Source organism: Oreochromis niloticus, linkage group LG10 (genome assembly GCF_001858045.2).
Source record: "Oreochromis niloticus isolate F11D_XX linkage group LG10, O_niloticus_UMD_NMBU, whole genome shotgun sequence".
Classification (NCBI taxonomy): Eukaryota; Metazoa; Chordata; class Actinopteri; order Cichliformes; family Cichlidae; genus Oreochromis; species Oreochromis niloticus.
Genome location: NC_031975.2, coordinates 1,580,581 through 1,600,917, shown reverse-complemented (window position 1 = coordinate 1,600,917; position 20,337 = coordinate 1,580,581). Strand labels below are relative to the sequence as shown.

Here is a 20,337-nt window from a genome sequence, read left to right as displayed (position 1 = left end):
AACCGACTCGTTTGCTCCAGTCGTCCCTTTCTCTTCTTTGATGTTTGTGAACTTGTGTTAAACAAAATGTTAAAGTCAAAAACTTGTGAAACTCCTAAGACTTAACTGTAACTGGATTGGAAAGGTCTTTTTTTGATTGCATAAAAAAAGAAAGTTAACTATTTCCAGTAAAAACAAGAAATAAAATCTTAATTATATACAAGGGGCAGGAAACCCAGAACCAGGAGTTTAGATTTATGCTGAGAAGAGGCCACATCTATCCAAACTTCCCACTGCAGAATAAACCTCAGACGGATATTTCCTTTGTTTTATTACAAACAAATACATTACAAAACTCGACACATCTGAAGGCAACATTTTTTCAGTGCCTGAGAAAAAAAGGTCACAACACTTAAAGCTTAAAAAAATATGCTTACAGAGGTCGAAGAAAAACCCCCAAAAGCATTTAACATTTTCATTTTTTTACTTTCTACAAATCATCACAGAGGCAGTGTTTGGAGTTGTTGGTTTAAGTCAAGTCCCTTTGAACCTTCCAGAGTCTCTGTGTGTTCGCTCTATAGTCCGTGAAGGGTGCAGCTGATAATGTCCATGAAGGTGGCCTCTATGCAGTAACAGAGCTGGACATCAGGGTCAGCCCCACCCAGCTCCTCTGCTGTCTTCTGGGGTAGAGTCAGCTTGCAGGGGCGTCCTCCTGAGACCACAGCCTCCAGCGGTTTCTCCTTAAGATACTGCAAACCTGAGTGGGAAAGCAAATGTTTTTCTTTAGCACTGGTAGATCCAAACTCATCTACACATCTGTCTAAACAAATTATTCTATGTCCAATCGAAGCATCCAGAAATTCTGAATAATTAAAGTAGATTAACCTTCTCTGCAGTAGCATACGTGGACAACACCTTTAAATGTCTATGGTAGGTATACTCCTACTACACATTTGCTAGATCCAGTGAAATACATGACCTGTACATCTACAGTGAGTACAGGTCCAACAGCAGTGATACCAATACCGAGCTTCAAATCCTCAGTCTGAGGAACAGACTGGCAGTTGGTCTTTATGTGTAAGGCAACATTCAAACACATCAAAGCTAATAAATGATGAAGGATCTTTCTCACAATTCTTAGACATTTAGGACAGAAATGATCAGATGGCTTTAATTACAACATCTGGATTTTTAAAAGATGAACAAAATGATTTGTGTCAAAATATTTTTGTGTCAACGGTTACATTATTCTGCCAAGAAAATGAGTAATCATACTTACGCGCGATAAAGGGATCGATGTCCCTGGCTTTGGTGGCCACGTCCGAAGAACAAACCTGGCCCACTTGTACTAAGAGAGCTGCCACGTCATCGTAGAGTGGAGGGAACGCCTGGCAGAAAGCCACCAGGCATGGCAGGGTGGGCATGAAGAAGAGGAAACGCTTGGCACGAGTCAGCACTAGGAAGCAAAACACACACACACAAATACACAATTAACACTATACACAAGGCTGATAAACAGTTAATACAGAGAAATAATGTTGCACTAACAGCTAAACACCAGAGGATGGCAGCTAAACACAGGGATAAAAACATCTGTGTGCCAACAGCTGATTTATGTAAGATGAACTGTACTGTATGCAGGCAGCCTGCTGGGAGCAGATTTAATGTTTGACAGACATGATGATGAAAAGATGCACACTAAAAGAAGAAGTATATCACCAAATGCATAACCGTGTAAGATGTAAAGACAGGATGTTTACTGACCTGTAAGAAGTGTACCCATGACGCTGATGGCCAACCTGGCCACACTCAGGGACTTGGGTAGGGCGTACTGGGTGCACAGATATGATAGCAACTGGATTGCAAAGATCTGCAGGGACACATGATAACAACAGTGAGACATTTAATACATTTATTTATGTAGCAAATACGCAAACACTCAGCAGAGCAGCGAGCAGAGCTGGTTGGAGAAAATAAATAAATAAAAGCCCAACAGTGTAAGAGAGGCTCTGGCACAAACCCAGGGCAAGTCTAGGAGTGAAAGCCAGAAAAGAGAGGGGAGGGGAGGTTGGGAGGCCTCACCTGCTTTTCCAGCTGGGGCTGGGCCAGCAGCTCTGGGATGAAGTCCAGACAGATATGGATGGAGGGAATGCCTGCCACAGTTAGAGGCAGCAGAGCTTGAGGGTAACCCTGGCAGACAGGGAGACAAGAGGAAACAGGAAACTTGGAATTAATCTAGTAACATAAGCAAGAAACCACAAATAAGCAGTTCATTTATTCAAACAGTCGTCTATGTAAACGAGTGCTAGCGTAAACATGCGTCTGCGCCGATGCACACTGCAGCAGCTTCTGCTCAGCAGCTTCTGCTCAGCAGCGTGGATGGATTACTGTGACAGGAAGCGTTGGTTTGATGAAGTCCACCATATGGCTGTCTGCTGCTCCTGGGAGCGCTGCACTCACTTATTACTTACGCCATGGCACAATCTGATGACTAATGGGGTCAATATGATTCGGATCTTCTTGAAAAACGCACTTGAAGGTATTTTCTGCTCTACGGTGCAATCCATTATCAATGACTGCAATGCTTTCAATAGGAAAATGTGGAAGGAAGCTACAAGATACAGCTATGCCTAATGGCACCATAAACCTGCCAGCATTTTCACAATATATTACCTGAAAGTGGACCAACTTGGCAATGTTGGGGTCGGCGATGAACATTTGATGCAGCAGACAACAGATGAGACACTGCACCTCCCTCAAATCACTGAGCAAACCTCCCTCTGGCTCCGCAGCCTCCACGCCCCCCTTGGCTGCAGGCCCCAGGCTTCCCTGTTTCGATTTCCCTGGCACGGGGCCCCGAATGCTCCTCAACAGGCTGTCTGTGGTGGCCCCCAGCTGCTGCTCTTCAGAGCTTGGCAGGCACACCTCCAGAAGAATCTGCACTGCTGCGCTGTCCTGCAGTTGAACAAAAACAAGGATTTATAATGACTGTGCATAAAAGGCCCACCGTTACACTTTAGTGTCTTTTTGCATTTTTGGTTTTACTGAAACACCAGTAAGACAGAAATTTCACATAAAAATAAGATTTGCAACTTTTGCAGTGTAATATTTTGGAGGGATGAAGAAACAACGTGATACAGGAAAAAAGGTTAGGAATCAATGAACATGCTGTCAGATGGTTAGCACTCTTATAAAGCTCTGACCTGCGCAGATAAGAGAGCGTTCTTTAGCTCCTCCCTGGTGACCTCCGGCGTGTCTGGTTGTCCCGGCACACCGAGGCTCGACACAGTCTGGCTCTGTCGATCGAAGTCGGCCGTCTCCTTCAGGTGACATTGTAGGTAGGCTTTCGAGGCCAGCAGGTAGCCATTCAGCATGTGAAGGACGATGTCCATCACAGGAGGACACCTGGCCAAAAACAAATACTGTTAACTGACAATTAACCCTTTAAGACCCACCATAGAACCGTCTGCCAGAGCTCATCTTTGTATTTTTAGATGCTGTAGTGCAAGTTTCTATACGTCAATACAACCATTACAGCCTAAATGTTAATAATATGTATGCATTAAGTCCATAGTAACTACATAAAAACATTGCAATAAACTACAAAAAATTGAAAATCGTTTTTGTTTTTTTTTACTCATATTTCTAGTTAGAGAAATTTCAGAGGTTTATCCCTCAAAACTGTAAATACAAAATAGTTTCCAACCACAGGAAATTTATTTTGAGTGTCTTCATAGTTTTATTTTTGAGATACACCAATTTTTATATACTACCCTATTTTTTTTTGCTGGGAGTTTGCAACCCTATTAGTTAGTTTGTTTAATATTTCTGCTAAATACTCTTTAAAATACCAGAATAGGGAGGATGGAGCAGGTTTAAGTTTATTAGATTGATCAGTGTTGCTGAACTATGAAATATTTTGGCTGCAGTGTATTTTTTACATACAGGTATAACAGAATAGCTTTAGCGTTGTTGTTTATTTAAACTTGAGTATGAACTTATACAAAATGCAGCAAGATATTAAAAAACAGTTTTACTGATTTAAAAAAAATACACCATATCGGATTCATATCGGTATCGGCAGATATCCAAATTTATGATATCGGTGTCGGACATAAAAAAGTGGTATCGTGCCATCTCATTACTATGAACAGCTGATCGGATCGGCAAAGCGTGTTTCTGGAATATTATGTTTTTGTTGCTGCAAGTGCTTTTTACACAAGTATTGCAAATCTATATGTGGAAGGAAACCGTGACCGAGGACGAGCTGAATGCATAAAATGTAAGTACAACTCCTCCGGTTTCATATGCAGAAAAAATTATTGCGCTAGCTTACGTGGTTGCAATTCTACCGGGCTTTAAAAACTTTTACGCAAAAGTTACGACCGGTCTGAAAGGGTTAATGTTTTGTATAAGAAGAAATTCTTCAATTGCGTTCAGTGAAAGCGTGGACCACATGAAAGCCCACCTACTGTAACATGTCTGAGACTGCATGTTTGAGTCCATGCGTGGCTTTTCGTAGTCACCTGTATACTCTCTGATCACAGCGCAGCACGATGAGAGGATCGACCATCAGGTCATTCTGGGTGTACCTCTGCTGCCTGAGCAGCTTCGCCGAAGGTTGGAGGGCGTTTACCGTCATCACCCACAGCCTGTGACACAGACACACAATTTCATTCCCACCACACAAAGTTTTGTTAACTGAAGCACCGACTGTACCCGGCTTTTAAAGAACTAAGGCTAAGAACTAAGAAACACTGCCTTGTTAAGGGACAACATTAGTAAAACTGACAGCATTACGCCCACTCTAAATACTTTGATTTTGGAAGATTAATATTCAAATACTACAAAAACATAGTGTGACATGGATTTCTGTGCAGCATTTCACCCTAATCTTCCTTCTCAGACCCACGTTAAACTCTAAACAGCAGGGTGCTCTCGCCAGCCTTCGTGCAGCTCGTGCACCGGCATCAATCAGTGGGCCTGTGTGAAGTTGCAGCCCTCATCCTTGATTCACCAGTCTCTCTCATCTGTCCCTCTGCAAGATTCAATATATGAGGGGGGGGGGGTCGACAACCCCTTACATCTCCCTCTCAGAGCCCCTCTCAGTCTTCCTGCCTGAGCTTGTCTTGTAACAGGCTCCTGTTGGTTCAGTGGTAGCTGTGCTCCTTTGAGCCCTGCAGCAGAGTGAGGTTAACCTCATCTGTCCACAGAGTTCACAAAGGTCGCTCACCTCAGTGCGTTTGATCTGTTTATACAATAATCACTGAATAAACAGCTGACAGTTAAGAGCAACATCTCCTGCTCTACAGGTTTCATGTCCCGTATTTACTCAGCCTCCCAGCAACTGTCTACAGTCCTAGAAGAGGAAGCAACAAACACCCCTGTAAGCCTTTTACTGAAAACATGTAGAATTTAATTTAACCAGCAGCAGCAACAGGAGTTCATTCACTTCAGTGATGTCAAATTCTAATTAGTGAGGACAAGAAAATTCTTTAGACCAATTTTAATTACTCAAGTGATTCCATTAATGCTTTAAGGCACAAATTCCCGACTGCATGTCCGGAGCACGTACCTGCGGGGCATCACGGTGTTCAGACCCATCCAGAGCTTGTTGGCGGTCTGTAGTATACGACGAGGCACAGCAGGCTCCAGCAGCAGAGCCATGCTGGCTGTGAGGGCCTCCGCGTAAGGGATCAGGTCTCCAGGTGAAAGCAGTGTTAAATGTTCCAGGATACGCATCAGCCTGGGACTACCTGATGGCAACTTCTGGAAGGCTGGGAGGAAAACATGAGCTTTAATCTCTGAGGTACAAAACTTTGGCTGCATCTCCATCAGTGTACAACAAGTGTACAGCACAATATCATAAATACACTAGAGAATTATTGTGCAATTGTCCCTTTAGGTTAATCAATAGCAGCATGGATGCATTTCAAGAGTCAGACAGGAAAAATGTAAATGAAAGATTAAATCCTACAAATGGAGTAAGGTGTTCAGGTGAAGGGACAGGCTCTGCAACACTCCAAGTATGTAACCATCACTCAGTTCAAACAACTTTCTTTTAAACTACTACAATGAAGATCAGAGAAACACGAGAACACCACATCACAGGGGCCAAATAAACGAGACGCCAGCTCTCTGCGGTTTGTCGAGCAGCGTCACACAGCGTCTGGATGTAGCTACACATCACATACATCTACTGAAACTGTTGATCCTTCAGCAGCTGTGTGAACACAGCATAAAAGATTAACCACAAAGATTACAGATTGATAAATGATTTTATTCCAACCCAAGACAGATAATCTGACATTTCACTCGCCCAACTCAGTGGTGCTAGTAAAGCCATCAATTATCTGTCTGGGCTTTTTATTACTTTAAAATGTTTCTCTCTTAATATTTTTAACTTAAATGAAGCAGCTACATCTTAAATTTCCTGTGCTCACCCTGGTGAAGCTGTCTCTGGGTGTATCTACAGGTGTTGCTAGGAAGCATCATCTTCCTCAACAGGGGCAGGGTACCGGTCACCTCCTCCGCACACACCCAGTCCTCCACAAGGCATAAATGTGGGTAGTTGGTTGCAAGCAGTCTTAGTAGGGCCGAATGCAGACCTGGGATCAGTGAAGAAACTGCGTTCAGTCTAAAATAATCAAATCATTTATAACTTTTGGGGGTTTTTCTCCATGTGTTTAGTAAAAAAAAACCCAAAACTGACTCTCACCCCCGAGTTCCTGCTGCAGCCCTTGGGCCTGGGTAACTAAGTACTTAATGGGGATCTGGTCCATCAGGGCTGCAGAGTAGGACTTTGGCTTCTTCTGCATCAGGGCTTAAAAAAACACATAGAAAAAGAGGAAAACAGGACAAGTGAGTGAATCACAGAAACTGTACTAAATTAAATACTAAACAGAGTGAAAATGTGAAGCAAAATAAGGACGAGATGGAGGATAAATGTTTTATTTGATTGTGTGAGGACACCAGAGCCGCTGTGCCGATGCGTTCGAGAAGCTGAGGTGATTTTTCATTGACGTGGGTTCATTACCACTGCTGATGGGCTTCATTACTCCTTCCTTGAAGGCTGAGAGAGCACTTGGGTAAACACAGCAATTAAAGAGATGGGCATAAACTCTCACATAAATCTGGCCTAATGAAGGGCAAGAGGAGAGCTCGTCATGGGAGAGAATCAACACTGACTAGGCTAACTGCTAATGCTCAATCTAACCTACAGCTGTCCTAGTTAGCTTTGCTCCCGCAACCATTGTACTTGGCTCTTTGTCAGCCAACCATTTATTCTCTAAGAAGCAGCCAACATTCAGTGCCAAGAGAGAAAAGGATGAATGACTGCACATCCAGAGCATCTCCTACAACTTAACAAAGGACAAAAGGTTCCTTTTTCTTCTCACTTGCTGACAAATTCCCTTCATCATCCACACAATGCATTCTTCAGTGAGGAAAATGACAATGGATGCAATTCAGACAGGCGCAGAAAGAGAAAATGAGAAGCAGGAGGGAGGTGAGCCAAGAGCACAAAGGGAAGCCAAACACAGCGCAGTGTTTTTGTTGGGAAACAGCCGCATACATACCCAGCTGTTTGGTGCTAGCCAACAGGTTCTCCTCGTAAGACAGGATGTAGTACAGGATAAGCAGTTGGGTGGTGATAGAGTAGCGCTGCCGTCCTGCTCGACTACCATCCGCTTGCTAAAGAGATCACCAGCAAACGTGGACATGGATATAACGGTTACAAACCTATTTCCAAACTACGAAGATCAAAGTGAGCAAAATTAAGGATTATGAAAGTGAAGTTATGTTTCAAACAAAATTAATAATAACCAATAAAATGCAATGCATTGGTATTTTGTAAGGGTGCAGATTTAGCAACTCACTCCTGCAGAGCTCTGGAAGACATTGAGGATTTCCTGCTCTGTGATTGGCTGGTTGGTGGCCTCTGGGTTTGCCTTGGAAGCTGGAGTAAGGATGGAGTTGATATAAGCATCAATTAGGGGAATAAGTTGTGTGTGGATGGGTGTTGTCGTCTCACAGAGTTGGCGATAGATCCAGTCCTAGAAGGCGCACACAAGGGCAACGACGTTTCAAACAACTGTGCAGTAGTACAAAGTTACGCGATAGTCACAATCAGCCATAACGTGTGCATTACCTTAATAGACACTTTGTGCTTGGTGAAGGCTCGGCTCCGAAGCAGCTGGTAGATGCAGTGAATGGGCAGAAATCCTGTGATGTTGGCACTTAGGTTGTTGGTCACTGCAACCCTAACTGCATGAGCTGTAACCACCTGCACAGCCAAAGTCATACAATTGTTGTTAACAGTTCAGAAATGTAAAGACTATAAACATTTGTGCCACATTTCTTTTGTACCGCTCCTTCACTGGAAAATTGACTTTTATAACAGCAGCATGGGCCCAACCATCATCTTTGGCCAAGTTTCTAGGTTTTGAATCATCATAATAGTATAGTTGCTCCGTGGTGCCGTGGTTAACACATTCACCATATATGTGAATGATGGTTAATTTCATTCTGTTAGGAGATAAACCCCCACCAAGTGCACTCCTAGTCCCAATGCCAGATAAATGGGAGGGGAGCTTCAGAAAGGGCAAAGGGCATCAAATGTGTGCCAAATCAAATATGCAGATCCTTGGGAAATAAGGGAGCGGCCAAAAGTAGCTCCTAACTTTAATATCAAAGTGAATCTGAAAAAACAGCTTAAAAAGTTTGCTACAAAATAGGGTTAAAACTCCCACCATCGTTGCCATTATGGGATTTACTGGTCCAAGACTCATGAGGTGTCTGATCTCTCTTATAACACTGTTTAAGAAGCTTACTCCATGAAACAGACAGACGTGTGTGACGCTAACAGTCTGTACTGGTGTGAAAACTCTTGTGCACTGTGACAGTTTGCCAGTGTCAAGCAGTAATAACCTAAAGACATCAAACCAAAGTCACAAACTTTCTGTGCTTCCTATGAAAACGGTTTCAGCATCAAATCATCAAAGTCATCATCAATGGCCTCCCCCCTCCTCCCCCCCCATTGGTCTGATAGTAAACAGTGAAAAAACCCTGAAAGGATGGAGGTGTGGAGTCAGAGATCTAAATCAAACCACTGACAAAAATGGTGGTTGCCCAGTAACGATACACAATGACGGGCTTGTAATATACATATATACATACACACCTGTTCAGTGAAGATCTCCTGTGTGAAGATGGTCTTCATCTTGCTCAGTGAGCTGGGCTTGATGGCAATCTGCAGGAATTACACAAAAACTATAAAAACATCCAGAATGGCAGGCTCGCTGTGAGTGAAAGCAGCCTGTAGGCAGCAGCGCTGCTATTTTGTAATTCCCTCTTTTCATATTTCATAAGAAAAATTCTACATGGCAAGCACAACACTGAATTGAGAGGATTGCCCTAGGGGTGGAAACAAACAGGCTCTAAATCCAATTACATTACACATCTTAGTGGGAAATACAGTGAGACAGGGAAACTACTTAGCACACAGACAAGAAACAATAGTGCACTTAATAAGTAATAACACTGAAAACTGGCCGCAGGGTGTAGAGCAGCTAGCTAGATACGTGTGTGCTGCAAATGTTTCATTAGTGATATAGTCTTTATATGCACCACTGCTGCAGCAGAAGAGAGGGGCCAGTGGCTGGTCAGCCAGACTGATGTATTGATCACTGCCTCCCTCCCACCTACCACCTTACCTTCATCCCCAAAGTAGAGCACACCAACTCAATAATGGAGCTGAGCTGGTTGCTATGGAAATACATGGCAACCAGTAATAGCATCTCTCCAAAAGAAGCAGAAACGCCTGCGGCGCTGTAAGGAGGAAGACAAACACATATGCAGGAGAGGCAAGTGAGAGAAGACATTTAGGTTTGTCGTTAAGCCTTCATGTTGCAGGACAGAATTTAAATAAAAGTGATTATGACCGTTACATCAACCCACACACACCCGAACCTTCCTCTCACAGCCTTTAGGTTAGTCAGACAAAACTGTCAGATTGATGGTTTATGGACTTGAGTCACAAAAGCATGGATTCATATTCAATGCTCAAGTTGTTGAAACAGGTCATATAGACTTCATACAGGAAAAACAAACCTCCAAGGAACAAGTTCAATACATAAAGAGGATTTAATACTTTCAACTTCTTGTTTCCTCGGTCACTTGGTCAAGGAGCCAGGAAACAGAGTGTGTAGGCATCTTAGATTATCTGCCTTTCCTTATTCATTCCTCTTCATCTGGCACTGTAATCTATCAAGCTGATTGTAAAGAAATGTTCAAATCCAGCAAACCGATTAGCGTGAATCCACTGATCCTCCACACCAACACTTACATCATCAGCACTGGAGCAACAACAAGGGGCCAAACTTGGAGATGCACATAACTATGTCCAATGTTCAAAATGAGCTTCTGGACTTTAAAGTCCCCTCTGATGTCCATCTCCACTATCCTGGATCTTATGAAAAAGACAGTGAACAGGCCCAAACAGAAATGTGTAATAAGCCTACAGGCAGCTTTGGTTTTAGCTTTGGCAGGTTAGCAATTCATATTTCTAGGACAAGTATGCCGTGGTTGTTTAAAAATAATACCCGAGATGGATGGCAGTAGTAGAAAAGACACCATACAGCTATCTATGTATGTCAGATATATACCAGTCAATGTCAGCACCAGTTATAACCAATCAAAACTGGCGAGGAAGCTGCCATGTAAAGAGCTCAGCACCTTTTTCTTATACCGACACCAAACTCGGTGAATGGTCTTGGCACTACTTCCTGAAATTAATTTTAATTTAAAAATTAAGATAAAAACAAACAAAAACAAAACAAAGCTGCTGACTCATCATATGACCAAAAAAGGAGGTCACACCAACAGCAGCTGTGTATAATATGTTTAACAATATAGGAGACAGGGTCAGCATAGAATACACTAATACTGGATCGAAGTGCCACAAATGCTTCACATATGGGTTTATGTTGCATTATACACTAATTCTGTAAAGACATCATCCTATTACAGCTGATGTGATGAACATTTAAAGCTTCACAGAAAACTCCGTGACATGCGACAGCTTCCTGTGATGAATTTTACTCACTAATCTTTTGCGTCTCCATAAAGTCATGCCTTTTTATTGTTATAATTTTTTTACCTTTCAAAGTATTCCTCCTCTTTGATCATCCAGCTGAGCCACATGACCATCAGTTGTTCTTGCTCTGGAGTGCTGCACAGGCACACAGAGGATAATGCTCAGTCAACATATAAAAAGAATACTATTAATGCCAAAAAACACCGACAGGGCTTTTTGGTAAGCAGCGGGCAGCAAATCAAAATTCAAGACCACCAGCAGCTAAAAAGAGCTTGTGAACCCCGACCTGTTTGTGTTGGCTGAATAAAACAAAGACATCTAAAAGTAAGAGTCAATAAACTTTATGTACCTGACTAGAGTAGGAAAGGCCAGCAGTTTGCAGAAAGACAAGGAGACAAACCGAACGCCAGCAGGAGTGGCAGGAGGCCGGCTGGTCATCAGCTGCAGTAGCTGCTCTGCTTCCTCATCTGTAGGTCTGGAAGGAAACACAGCGATTAAAATACATTGTTACAATTCAACCATTTTATAATCAATAAAATATTGATTATAAAATCAAATGTAACAAAAGCTATCATGATCTTTGACTCACCTGAGGCCTGCAATACCCATGAGGGCGCAGTACAGTCGGAGCAGGGCGCTGGCCTTTACCACGTGCTCCTCTCTGAGGCCAGAGTACCCCGAGCCTCCTTCCTCCTCCACGTCGCCATCATTGGGCACGTGGGTGCTGCGTGAACGCGGCAGGATGGCAACGAGCTCCAGCAGCAGCTGTCTGCGCATCTGCCACAGCACTGAGCTGCTTTCCCTCTTACGCTGGCAGGATCGAGTGGGGAGAGGACACCATTGAACTTTCATGCTTCCATGGAAAAGTTACCGCTGGACCTTGTTAAAAGTTTGCCCAAGTTCATTTACAATTCTGATAATTATGATCATTGACTGACTCGCTGCATGAACAGCAACTTGCCAGGAAATAATTATGAACAAATTAAAAATGAAATAAACGTGGAGGAACATTTTAGGACATTTCTCCAGTGCCGAGCAGAGGCTTTCCTCCGTTCCTCCTCAGAGGAGCTTTATTGCCTAAAAAAGCCCAAACATTTTATGAAAGGGAAATTTAAACAAATGATGACATTTGCAGTGAAAAGCTGACTAAAGCGTGTCTGCGCTCCATAAACTGCAAGAAATGCCAGCAGATAGACAGACTCGTGATCTCCTTTATATCTGCTGTGATATTTTGAATGTTTGGGGCAATCCAACTCGAGCCCTGAACACTGAGCAACACAAGACAGGATGGAGGCTACAAATGATGCTCCCACCAGGATCTCATTTTGAATGTCAGCGAGTGTTTGTATTACTGTCTATTGTTCTTTAAAAACATCACAGGAACGTTCCAGCATGTTGAGGACATTTTGGGTGGTCCACCTCTTGCACCTACAGGAGTGACTGTTTATGTGTCGTCAGTAAATACGAGAGTAAACCGGGCCCTTACCTGTTGTCCATTGCGAATGAACATACTGAACCAGGTACGGACTTTGCTATTGGTGCCAAGCAGCAGTCCGCTGACATAAGAAACTAGAGGACTGACTGCCTCATCTGCTGCATCTGGTTTGTAATCCAGAGTGAGAGCCACACCCAAACCAGGCAGGTGACACTCCTCCACCTGGAACACACAGAGCACCCACAGTCAATTACAGAGTGTCACCGATTCTATCAAATATTAATCATGTTCTTTCATAAGTAGTCTATATTTGTGTGATTATCACTGATGGGCTGATGTGTTCCCGACATGCGTCTCCAAGGTATAGCTCAGGGGTCTCGAACTCCAGTCCTCGAGGGCCGCTATCCTGAAACTTTTCCATGTGTCCCTGCTGCAACACACCCGAATAGATTAGCAACAGCCTTAGAATGTGACTGCATGCTGAGGTGGCAATTCAGCCATTTGATTCATGTTACAGCAGCTCTTAACTGAATGAACATAGTGCAATAAAAGTATTGTTAGAATTCTTCCAAACACTTACATTTACTTGAGCAGGGTTAGGGGTTTCCACCTCAGCATGCAGTCAAGTTCTATAGAGTCTTGCTAATGAGCTACTAACCGTATTCAGGTGTGTTGCAACAAGGACACATGGAAAGATTTCAGGACAGCAGCCCTCGAGGACTGGAGTTTGAGACCCCTGTATAGCTCCTTTTCTTACCGAGGGGAAACATGAGCAAAGAAGCTGTCTTGCTGAGCGAGTGATTACGAGCCAAAACAAGGTTTGAAAATCAAGGAAATAAAAAGGGGGAACTAGCAATTAGAGATGGCACGATACCACTTTTTTATGTCCGACACCGATATCATAAATTTGGATATCTGCCGATACCGATATGAATCCGATATAGTGTGTTTTTTAATCAATAAAACTGTTTTTTTAATATCTTGCTGCATTTTGTATAAGTTCATACTCCAGTTTAAATAAACAACAACACTAAAGCTATTCTGTTATACCTGTATGTAAAAACTACACTGCACCCAAAATATTTCATAGTTCAGCAACACTGATCAATCTAATAAACTTAAACCTGCTCCATCCTCCCTATTCTGGTATTTTAAAGAGTACTTAGCAGAAATATTAAGCAACCTAACTAATAGGGTTGCAAACTCCCAGCAAAAAAAAAAAATAGGGAACCACCCCCCACCCTCCACCTCATGATGCTTAATCGATGTAATCAACTTTAATTTGATGCAGTGTGAAAAAAAATGCACAGAAACAAATTATTTTTCAAGAATAATTAAATAGATTCAACATCTTTCTTCAACAGAATTGCAGACTGCACAGATGGTACCTTCCCAAAGGAAAAAGTACTATAGCTTACTAGGGTATATTAGACTTAACAGTTACTATATACAGTAATGGACTTCTATACATTTTACATCAGATTAAAACTTTGGGTGTAAGATTCAGATAATTATTTATTAAAAGCGAGACATTTTAAATGAGAATAAGAAAGAAAAGTATGTCTTTGTGCCCCCTTTTCCCTGTTCATGCCCTGTCGGCCCCCCTGGCTACACTTTGCTAGATCCGCCCCTGCACAGTTACCAGCCGTCAGCTACGTAGAAAAGGATCCTGGTGTAGAAAGTAATATTAAATACATTCTAACAACAGCTTATCAAGCTTAAACGTGCTGCTGTTGTTCAGCCGCTGGTTTCCTCTTTCTGGTGCAAAGTGGGCCAAAAACAAAGAAGAGAGAGGGACTCGCGACAGAAAAGCCGATCAGCTGATCATTGATCAGTTTCATGATTGAAGTAGCAGCAGGAGAGGGAGAGAGGCAGTCGCTCCATATATCGGTTGTTAAGCTTAACATGGGAACGCTTTACAAACACTCAGAGATGAACTTACACACTTGCTTTACTTCTCTCTGGGATAACTTCCTCGGAGATGAAATGCTGGTTTGGTAGCGAGGCTACAAATACACACAGCCGCTCTATCACGTGATGCACACTGCTCCGACATGCTACGGTTATGAGCCGAGTTACGCCGTGTCGCAAGTTTTGTGAGGTGCTTTTTTGATATTTAATGGATCGGATTATATTTTTTATTTCTCTCCAATATCCGATCCAGTAATTTAGGTCAGTATCGGACCGATACCGTTACGTAATATCGGATCGGTCCATCTCTACTAGCAATATGGGTGTCCCTCTAATACAAGCCTGCATTGCTGCATTAGTGTCATCGTCTTTTTCTGTGCAAACGAAATATCATTGTTGTTTAAATTCATTATTCCTCGTCATCATTTTCTAACATTACGTGTTACTTGACCTTGCTTGCTGCGAGCTCCACTGCTCTTCTCCACACATTGTTTTCAGCACTGGATCCCATCAATTCCCAAACCTTATTGTTTGAGACCACAAAGTCCAGCCAAGTACGAGTTCTGCTAATGCATCATTCAGCAAGGCAATGAATTTCTTCTGCCTCGTTCAATAGGCGACCTTGTGCTGTAACCTCTATGAGTGAAGGAAATAAGACTCATTTCTCCCCCTCGGGGACAGCGCCACTAAGTGTACCACAACATAAATGACTAAACAGCAAAATCCTATCACTTTTACTGCCCAACATCAGGTGAGTTGATTTAAGCAGAGAAAAATAGTTCCCTGCACAACAGAGCCCGTCGTTAGTCAAGTCTATAATAACTAACGAGTGATGCTAAAAACAAACAAACGTCTACAGCTTACAAATTATTCATCATTTAACAAAGTGTTGTAAGCAAAACATTTGTCTATCAAATTGATTTTCATTCTTGAAATCTGTGCATGACTGTTACATTACCAGCAGTGCTACGTTTAGCGAGGCAGAGAAACAGATGAGCTTTGCTGCGTTAAATTTGTTACTAAGAGAAACTGCAAAATTATGGAAGATATGTTGTAACGGCAAATAATTATATTGAGATCACAATCAATATTTAATGCGGCTATGTTTCTGCAAACACAACCGTCGTGCTATCCAAACATTTAATCGGGAAAGCGCTTCATAAAAAAGGAGCAGACGCTCAAAATGTGCTGGTGCGAGTATTAATTTTATTTCATATATGCATAATTAATGGGATAAAACAGGGCAGCAGAATGAATGTTGCAGAAAATGTGCATCCAGAGTAGAAAAAGAGCAGCTACTAGATGAGAGAACTCATCTCTCATCTGAAATAAATGACTTTTGGGATGCTGTAAATAAAGTGTGATTTTGGTGTGAGCTCAGAGTCCTGTGATTATACTAACAGTATACCTACCACCATAGCCCGGATATTGAGAGCCTGTGAGGGATTCATCTGACACAGCTGCCGGAGCGCTTCAGTCCTGCGCCGCCCACCTACGCTCTCTTCATCTTGACGCTCGCCATTCTTAATCAGACCTCTGCATACTGCAACAACACAGAGGCACGCTTAAACACTGTGGACTTCCTGCTTACTATATCCTTACAGTAAGTGAGGAGGAAACTATGCAGACTTTCAACACTGTATAATCTGAATACTTCCAGATCATGATTACATCAATTCTCTGGCATCAGAGGCCGGCGCACTTGTCCTTCACTTTCACACTGTATATTGTTTAAAAGTAAATTTAGTAGCTGGCATTATGGCAACGCTTTGAAATTGAATTAGTTTCCATCTGTGCTACTCCTGGATCATTCATACACCATTGATGAGGCGGCGGGGTTAAGCCTGGCTGCCAGCTGGTGTTTAACATGGCAAACCTTACAAACACTTCATCCAAGGATGAATTCATTGCACTTTCATGGCAGTGAAAGAGTAACTGCAGCAGCAAAGCCAAAAGGAATCTGTGATGATCACCGCTACGCAGCACAAATCTGCGCCTGACATGACTCTGACACTCCGTGTGATAAGGAGACAGTGAGTGTTTTATTCCAAAGAGCCTCTCAAAGAGCTCTCGGTGAGTCAGGATGACAGAATAATAATAATGTTCATCATCAGTCAAAGACAAATGCCTGCACTCTCGGTCCGCTGCCAGGAATAGGATTAAGAAAAACACATATAGTTGCAGATATCAGTGTGTAATTATAATAAAGCTATGAGAGAAACTTTTGAGGTAATCTCAGGTAAAGTCCTGTTTCCTCCACACGGACTGACTAACTATATCCAACTATTCCTGTCGATTAATCAGCCACTCTATCTTCCATTATCTGCTGACAGAATGTGCAGCGTTGTGAGACAGATGAATTACCTTCATTGAAGCTGTCAGGAACATTGGCAACCAGCAGACACAGAAACCAGTCACCATTGCGGACATGAAGCAAAGCCTCGGCCACGTCCACGATCGGCAGGAGCGAAGGCAGCTCTAAGACGGAGAAAATCCAAACACACTTCAGACGGCAAAGTCAAAGAAACGGATTATTTTCAGACTAGATTTACAGAAATATTTGTTATTTTAAATATGCTGCATTATTCTGAACTCTCGGGAGCAGTAGATTATTTTTCATTTGGATTATTTAGATTTTTCAGTCATTTTGTATTTATCAAAAAGCAAGTCACTGCCTTTTACAAGAAAAAGACAAAGCTGGGAGGAGATGGGAGTGGCTGGCTACAGACTCCTCTTCAAGCAGAAATCAGCTACATGACAAAGTGCTGTAAACAACTGGTGTTTGAGCTTCAGCATGTTTTTAACACTTTGCCACGTTCCTGTTGTGGTTTAAGAGGTGACTGCAAGCAGATCTACTTTTTTCTATGCTGTGCTTTGGCTGTGTGGAAAAATGTAAAAAAACAACCATACTGTATTGGGGTTGTGAGGTCTAAAGTTTGTCTCTTCACCAGGTTCTCTCTGCTCTGAATTCTGTTATGTGAATAATATATAAACCACTAACATATCATCTATTACTTGCAGTAAGAGGGCTCCCTTTCATACTTATCTATAAATGTTGCTGCATTAAATGCAATGCTATTGTAATGTACCTGCAAACAAAAGGACTTTGTTTTACCTGCTTGTAAAATGCAGAGGACATCCGCAACCTCTTCCAAGTACACGGGACTTTCAAAGAGTTCAGAAGACTTTAAGAAAAACTCTCCATTTGAGTCTGCCACCTGAGAAACAACACGGGAATGTGAAACAGGCCACAGGGACGCATCACCCAGCTCACCCTATTAGATGAAGATGGATCTACTAAAGGACAACAGCAGCACTGAGACGCAGTTAATTTCAGTCCAAGCGAGAGCAGCTGGCAGAGATTTAGGGGTAATTCTGATAGAAATTTCAAATTTAACGAAGAATTAAAGAAAGCAGCACAATCTTGTTTCTGTAGTCCACAGGTGACACTCATTAATATGATTCACACTTCCATTTCTTTACATATACACATCTGTCCCAGGTCAGATGTTTGTTCCACACTTCTACAATGCGAATGCTCAGTTATCATCATCATCGTCAGTGTCCAGAGATTTACTGAATTATAAGTAGAGCTTTGACTGTACCTTGTTCATGATAGCCAGGAGCTCACTGAGGGTCAGACGGAGTCTCCTGAGGGGATCACTGTGTTCAAACTCCAGAGTTAGGCCGTGCTGCAGCTGTGACACCAGGATGCTCTCTGCATTAGAGCCACCTGCCTTGTGCCTGGCAGAGGAGACGGTACATTATGTATACTGCTAAAATGAACTCCAAGTAGGCTTTTTTTTTTTTTAAACACGGTAACAAACATAGCTGTATATGTATGACCTGATAAGCAGTTTTTCCCACCCTGTAACCCACTACTGTGCCAGTATAGTGTTACCATGTGAAAATAAGTCATACCTAAGCTGCTGCTCCTTCCGTGCATCCTGCTCCAAGGCATGAAAGTCAACAGACAAAAGTGCTACAATGGAGTTGACGGCTTCGACCCCAGAGAGCAGGCGGAGGATTAGCTTCTTGTCCTGTGCCCAGGACTGGCTCTGATCAGCGGGGGCACATAACGCCATCCTCACCAAGCAGGGCAGTAGCAGCCTCAGCTCCGGATCACTTAACGCAGCCAGGCGCACTACATCCACCTTCTGCATGGCTTCAAAAGCATAGGAGCTGACAAACTGCAGCCCTGCACTGTCTCCCATCGCTCCGTGCATACACCTTGGGGAAAACAGACAAAACTGACAGTTTAAAGAGGAAAACTGGATGCATTTTTTTCTACAGTCTACTAGTCTGTTTTCAACAGTACATAAACTTTATTAAGTTGCAGCGCTAACGGTTGTCATAATGTGACCATTCATTCCTCGATATACATTTTTAACGCGAGAGTAACCTGTACGCTGATGGTAATGTTTTTGTTTGATAACTTGTTCATAGGTTTAGTCACTACAAACAAAAGCTGTTACACGCCACTAAAGAAACAAGATAACTGCCGGTTATAGCCACTAACTAAAGCAAATGCTAACAACTGCTGGGAGTAATACATGAACTAGTGTTTTCTGGCTCCTTGTGAAAATATTATCTGGGCTCACCCTCAAAAATCTTTAATATATGCCTTTTAAAGCACCAGCAATTCGGCTAAAATCGCTCGAACTCGTAGCTGAGTATGTTTTAAGGCTACATATGAGCTAGCAGTAGCTAACACTCATTCAGTTGTACGTTCGCTTCTGGAAAGACTTTTAGCATAGTGCTAGCAAGCTAAGAGCTAAAAGCTAGGCTAGTTTGTCACAGGACAACCTTGTGTTGACTGGTCCGTCTAAGCTATACAGAAGTGTAACATAAATACACGAATTCACAAGAACGCCCTTACCTGGCTCATTAAGATGACACGTACTGTTTGAAACAGTTATCACCACGGAGGCCTTCAGACGTCAGACTGTACCGTCAGCCCCCGCGGCCGCACGATCTGGGAGAGTCCTAAGCCAATAACAGAGGAACTTGTCCTGGATTGTGCCGGCACGTTTGTGGAAATGTCTTTGCCGCTGTTTGGCACTTTCACTCCATTATAGTTATCCTAAATCTCATCGTTACTCACAGGGAACACTGTGGATATTGTGAAAGCAAAAGCACTAATGTCGTGGGTGCCGTGAAGCAGCAATGACCGAACAAAGACTGAGGTCGGTCTGCAGACTGTACTCCAGCCTGCGCGTGCTGCGAGCACTCTGATAAATCACAGGCGCGTGTATATGATGGGGACTGCCATTCTTTCATAATTACAGCTAAATTAGATACGTTTTAATTTTTTTTATAGTTTGACTATGTTATTACGGACAGACAACTGTGGAAACCGTTTATTCTAGCTTATGTCAGACTGGTGGAAATGTTAAAAAATAATATGTAGTATTTTGATTACACTAATGTGTTGCAAATACCGCTTATGATGATGATATTTTAGGGCTTTTAGATTCCTGCCATTTTATAACTCCATTTAATCTCGATTTGTACTTACTCAAACATTTTCTGGTGTCAGTATAAATTCCACATTTTGAAGAATATTCAGACAGCAGTTGGTGAGAAGTGAAGGAAAACAGAGAGCAGGACCCGTTTATCCCTCTGTTGCTGACAGCGAGAGGAAATGCAGAAAATTATCCAAAGAATGAACTGCCAGCTGCTACTACATGCCACCCAGGGGCAACTCAGCAATTTACAAGCAAGATATCCCACTCAAATGGCTCTGCGTGGTTATTCGAATGCCTTTTCCCACATGTGAATAGTGTGGTAACAAGCTTGCAGAGATACTGTATATTAGACGCAGATGGTTACTGCAAACAACCATGATTTTCCAAAAAGAAAACATGGCAAAATAAACTTTCATAGGTTTTATTAAATATTGAATGTATTTATCTAC

The 20,337-nt window shown here is 42.5% G+C and overlaps 1 protein-coding gene across 4 annotated transcripts; it reads right to left on the bottom strand.

Moving 5' to 3' along the window:
* Window positions 1–293: 293 nt before the first annotated feature.
* Window positions 294–20,075, bottom strand: ints2 (integrator complex subunit 2). Of its 4 annotated transcripts, none has more exons than XM_013265978.3 (25): window positions 19,939–20,075; window positions 18,342–18,650; window positions 18,026–18,164; window positions 17,536–17,638; window positions 16,785–16,898; window positions 15,833–15,963; window positions 12,561–12,731; window positions 11,664–11,884; window positions 11,424–11,549; window positions 11,138–11,209; window positions 9,693–9,807; window positions 9,161–9,229; window positions 8,129–8,263; window positions 7,857–8,033; window positions 7,557–7,671; window positions 6,698–6,802; window positions 6,423–6,587; window positions 5,555–5,756; window positions 4,506–4,631; window positions 3,183–3,384; window positions 2,653–2,934; window positions 2,062–2,169; window positions 1,744–1,849; window positions 1,259–1,435; window positions 294–736 (listed from the first exon to the last, which is right to left on the bottom strand). In XM_013265978.3, exons 1-25 carry the CDS (start codon window positions 19,944–19,946, stop codon window positions 555–557), a joined length of 3,660 nt encoding a protein of 1,219 aa, XP_013121432.1. In that variant the 5' UTR covers window positions 19,947–20,075; the 3' UTR covers window positions 294–554. The 4 variants fall into 4 exon arrangements, with proteins under 4 accessions (XP_013121432.1, XP_003458085.2, XP_025766891.1 ...); XM_003458037.5 differs by lacking the exon at window positions 19,939–20,075 and adding an exon at window positions 19,300–19,655; XM_025911106.1 differs by lacking the exon at window positions 19,939–20,075 and adding an exon at window positions 19,022–19,219.
* Between the last annotated feature and the right edge of the window lie 262 nt (window positions 20,076–20,337).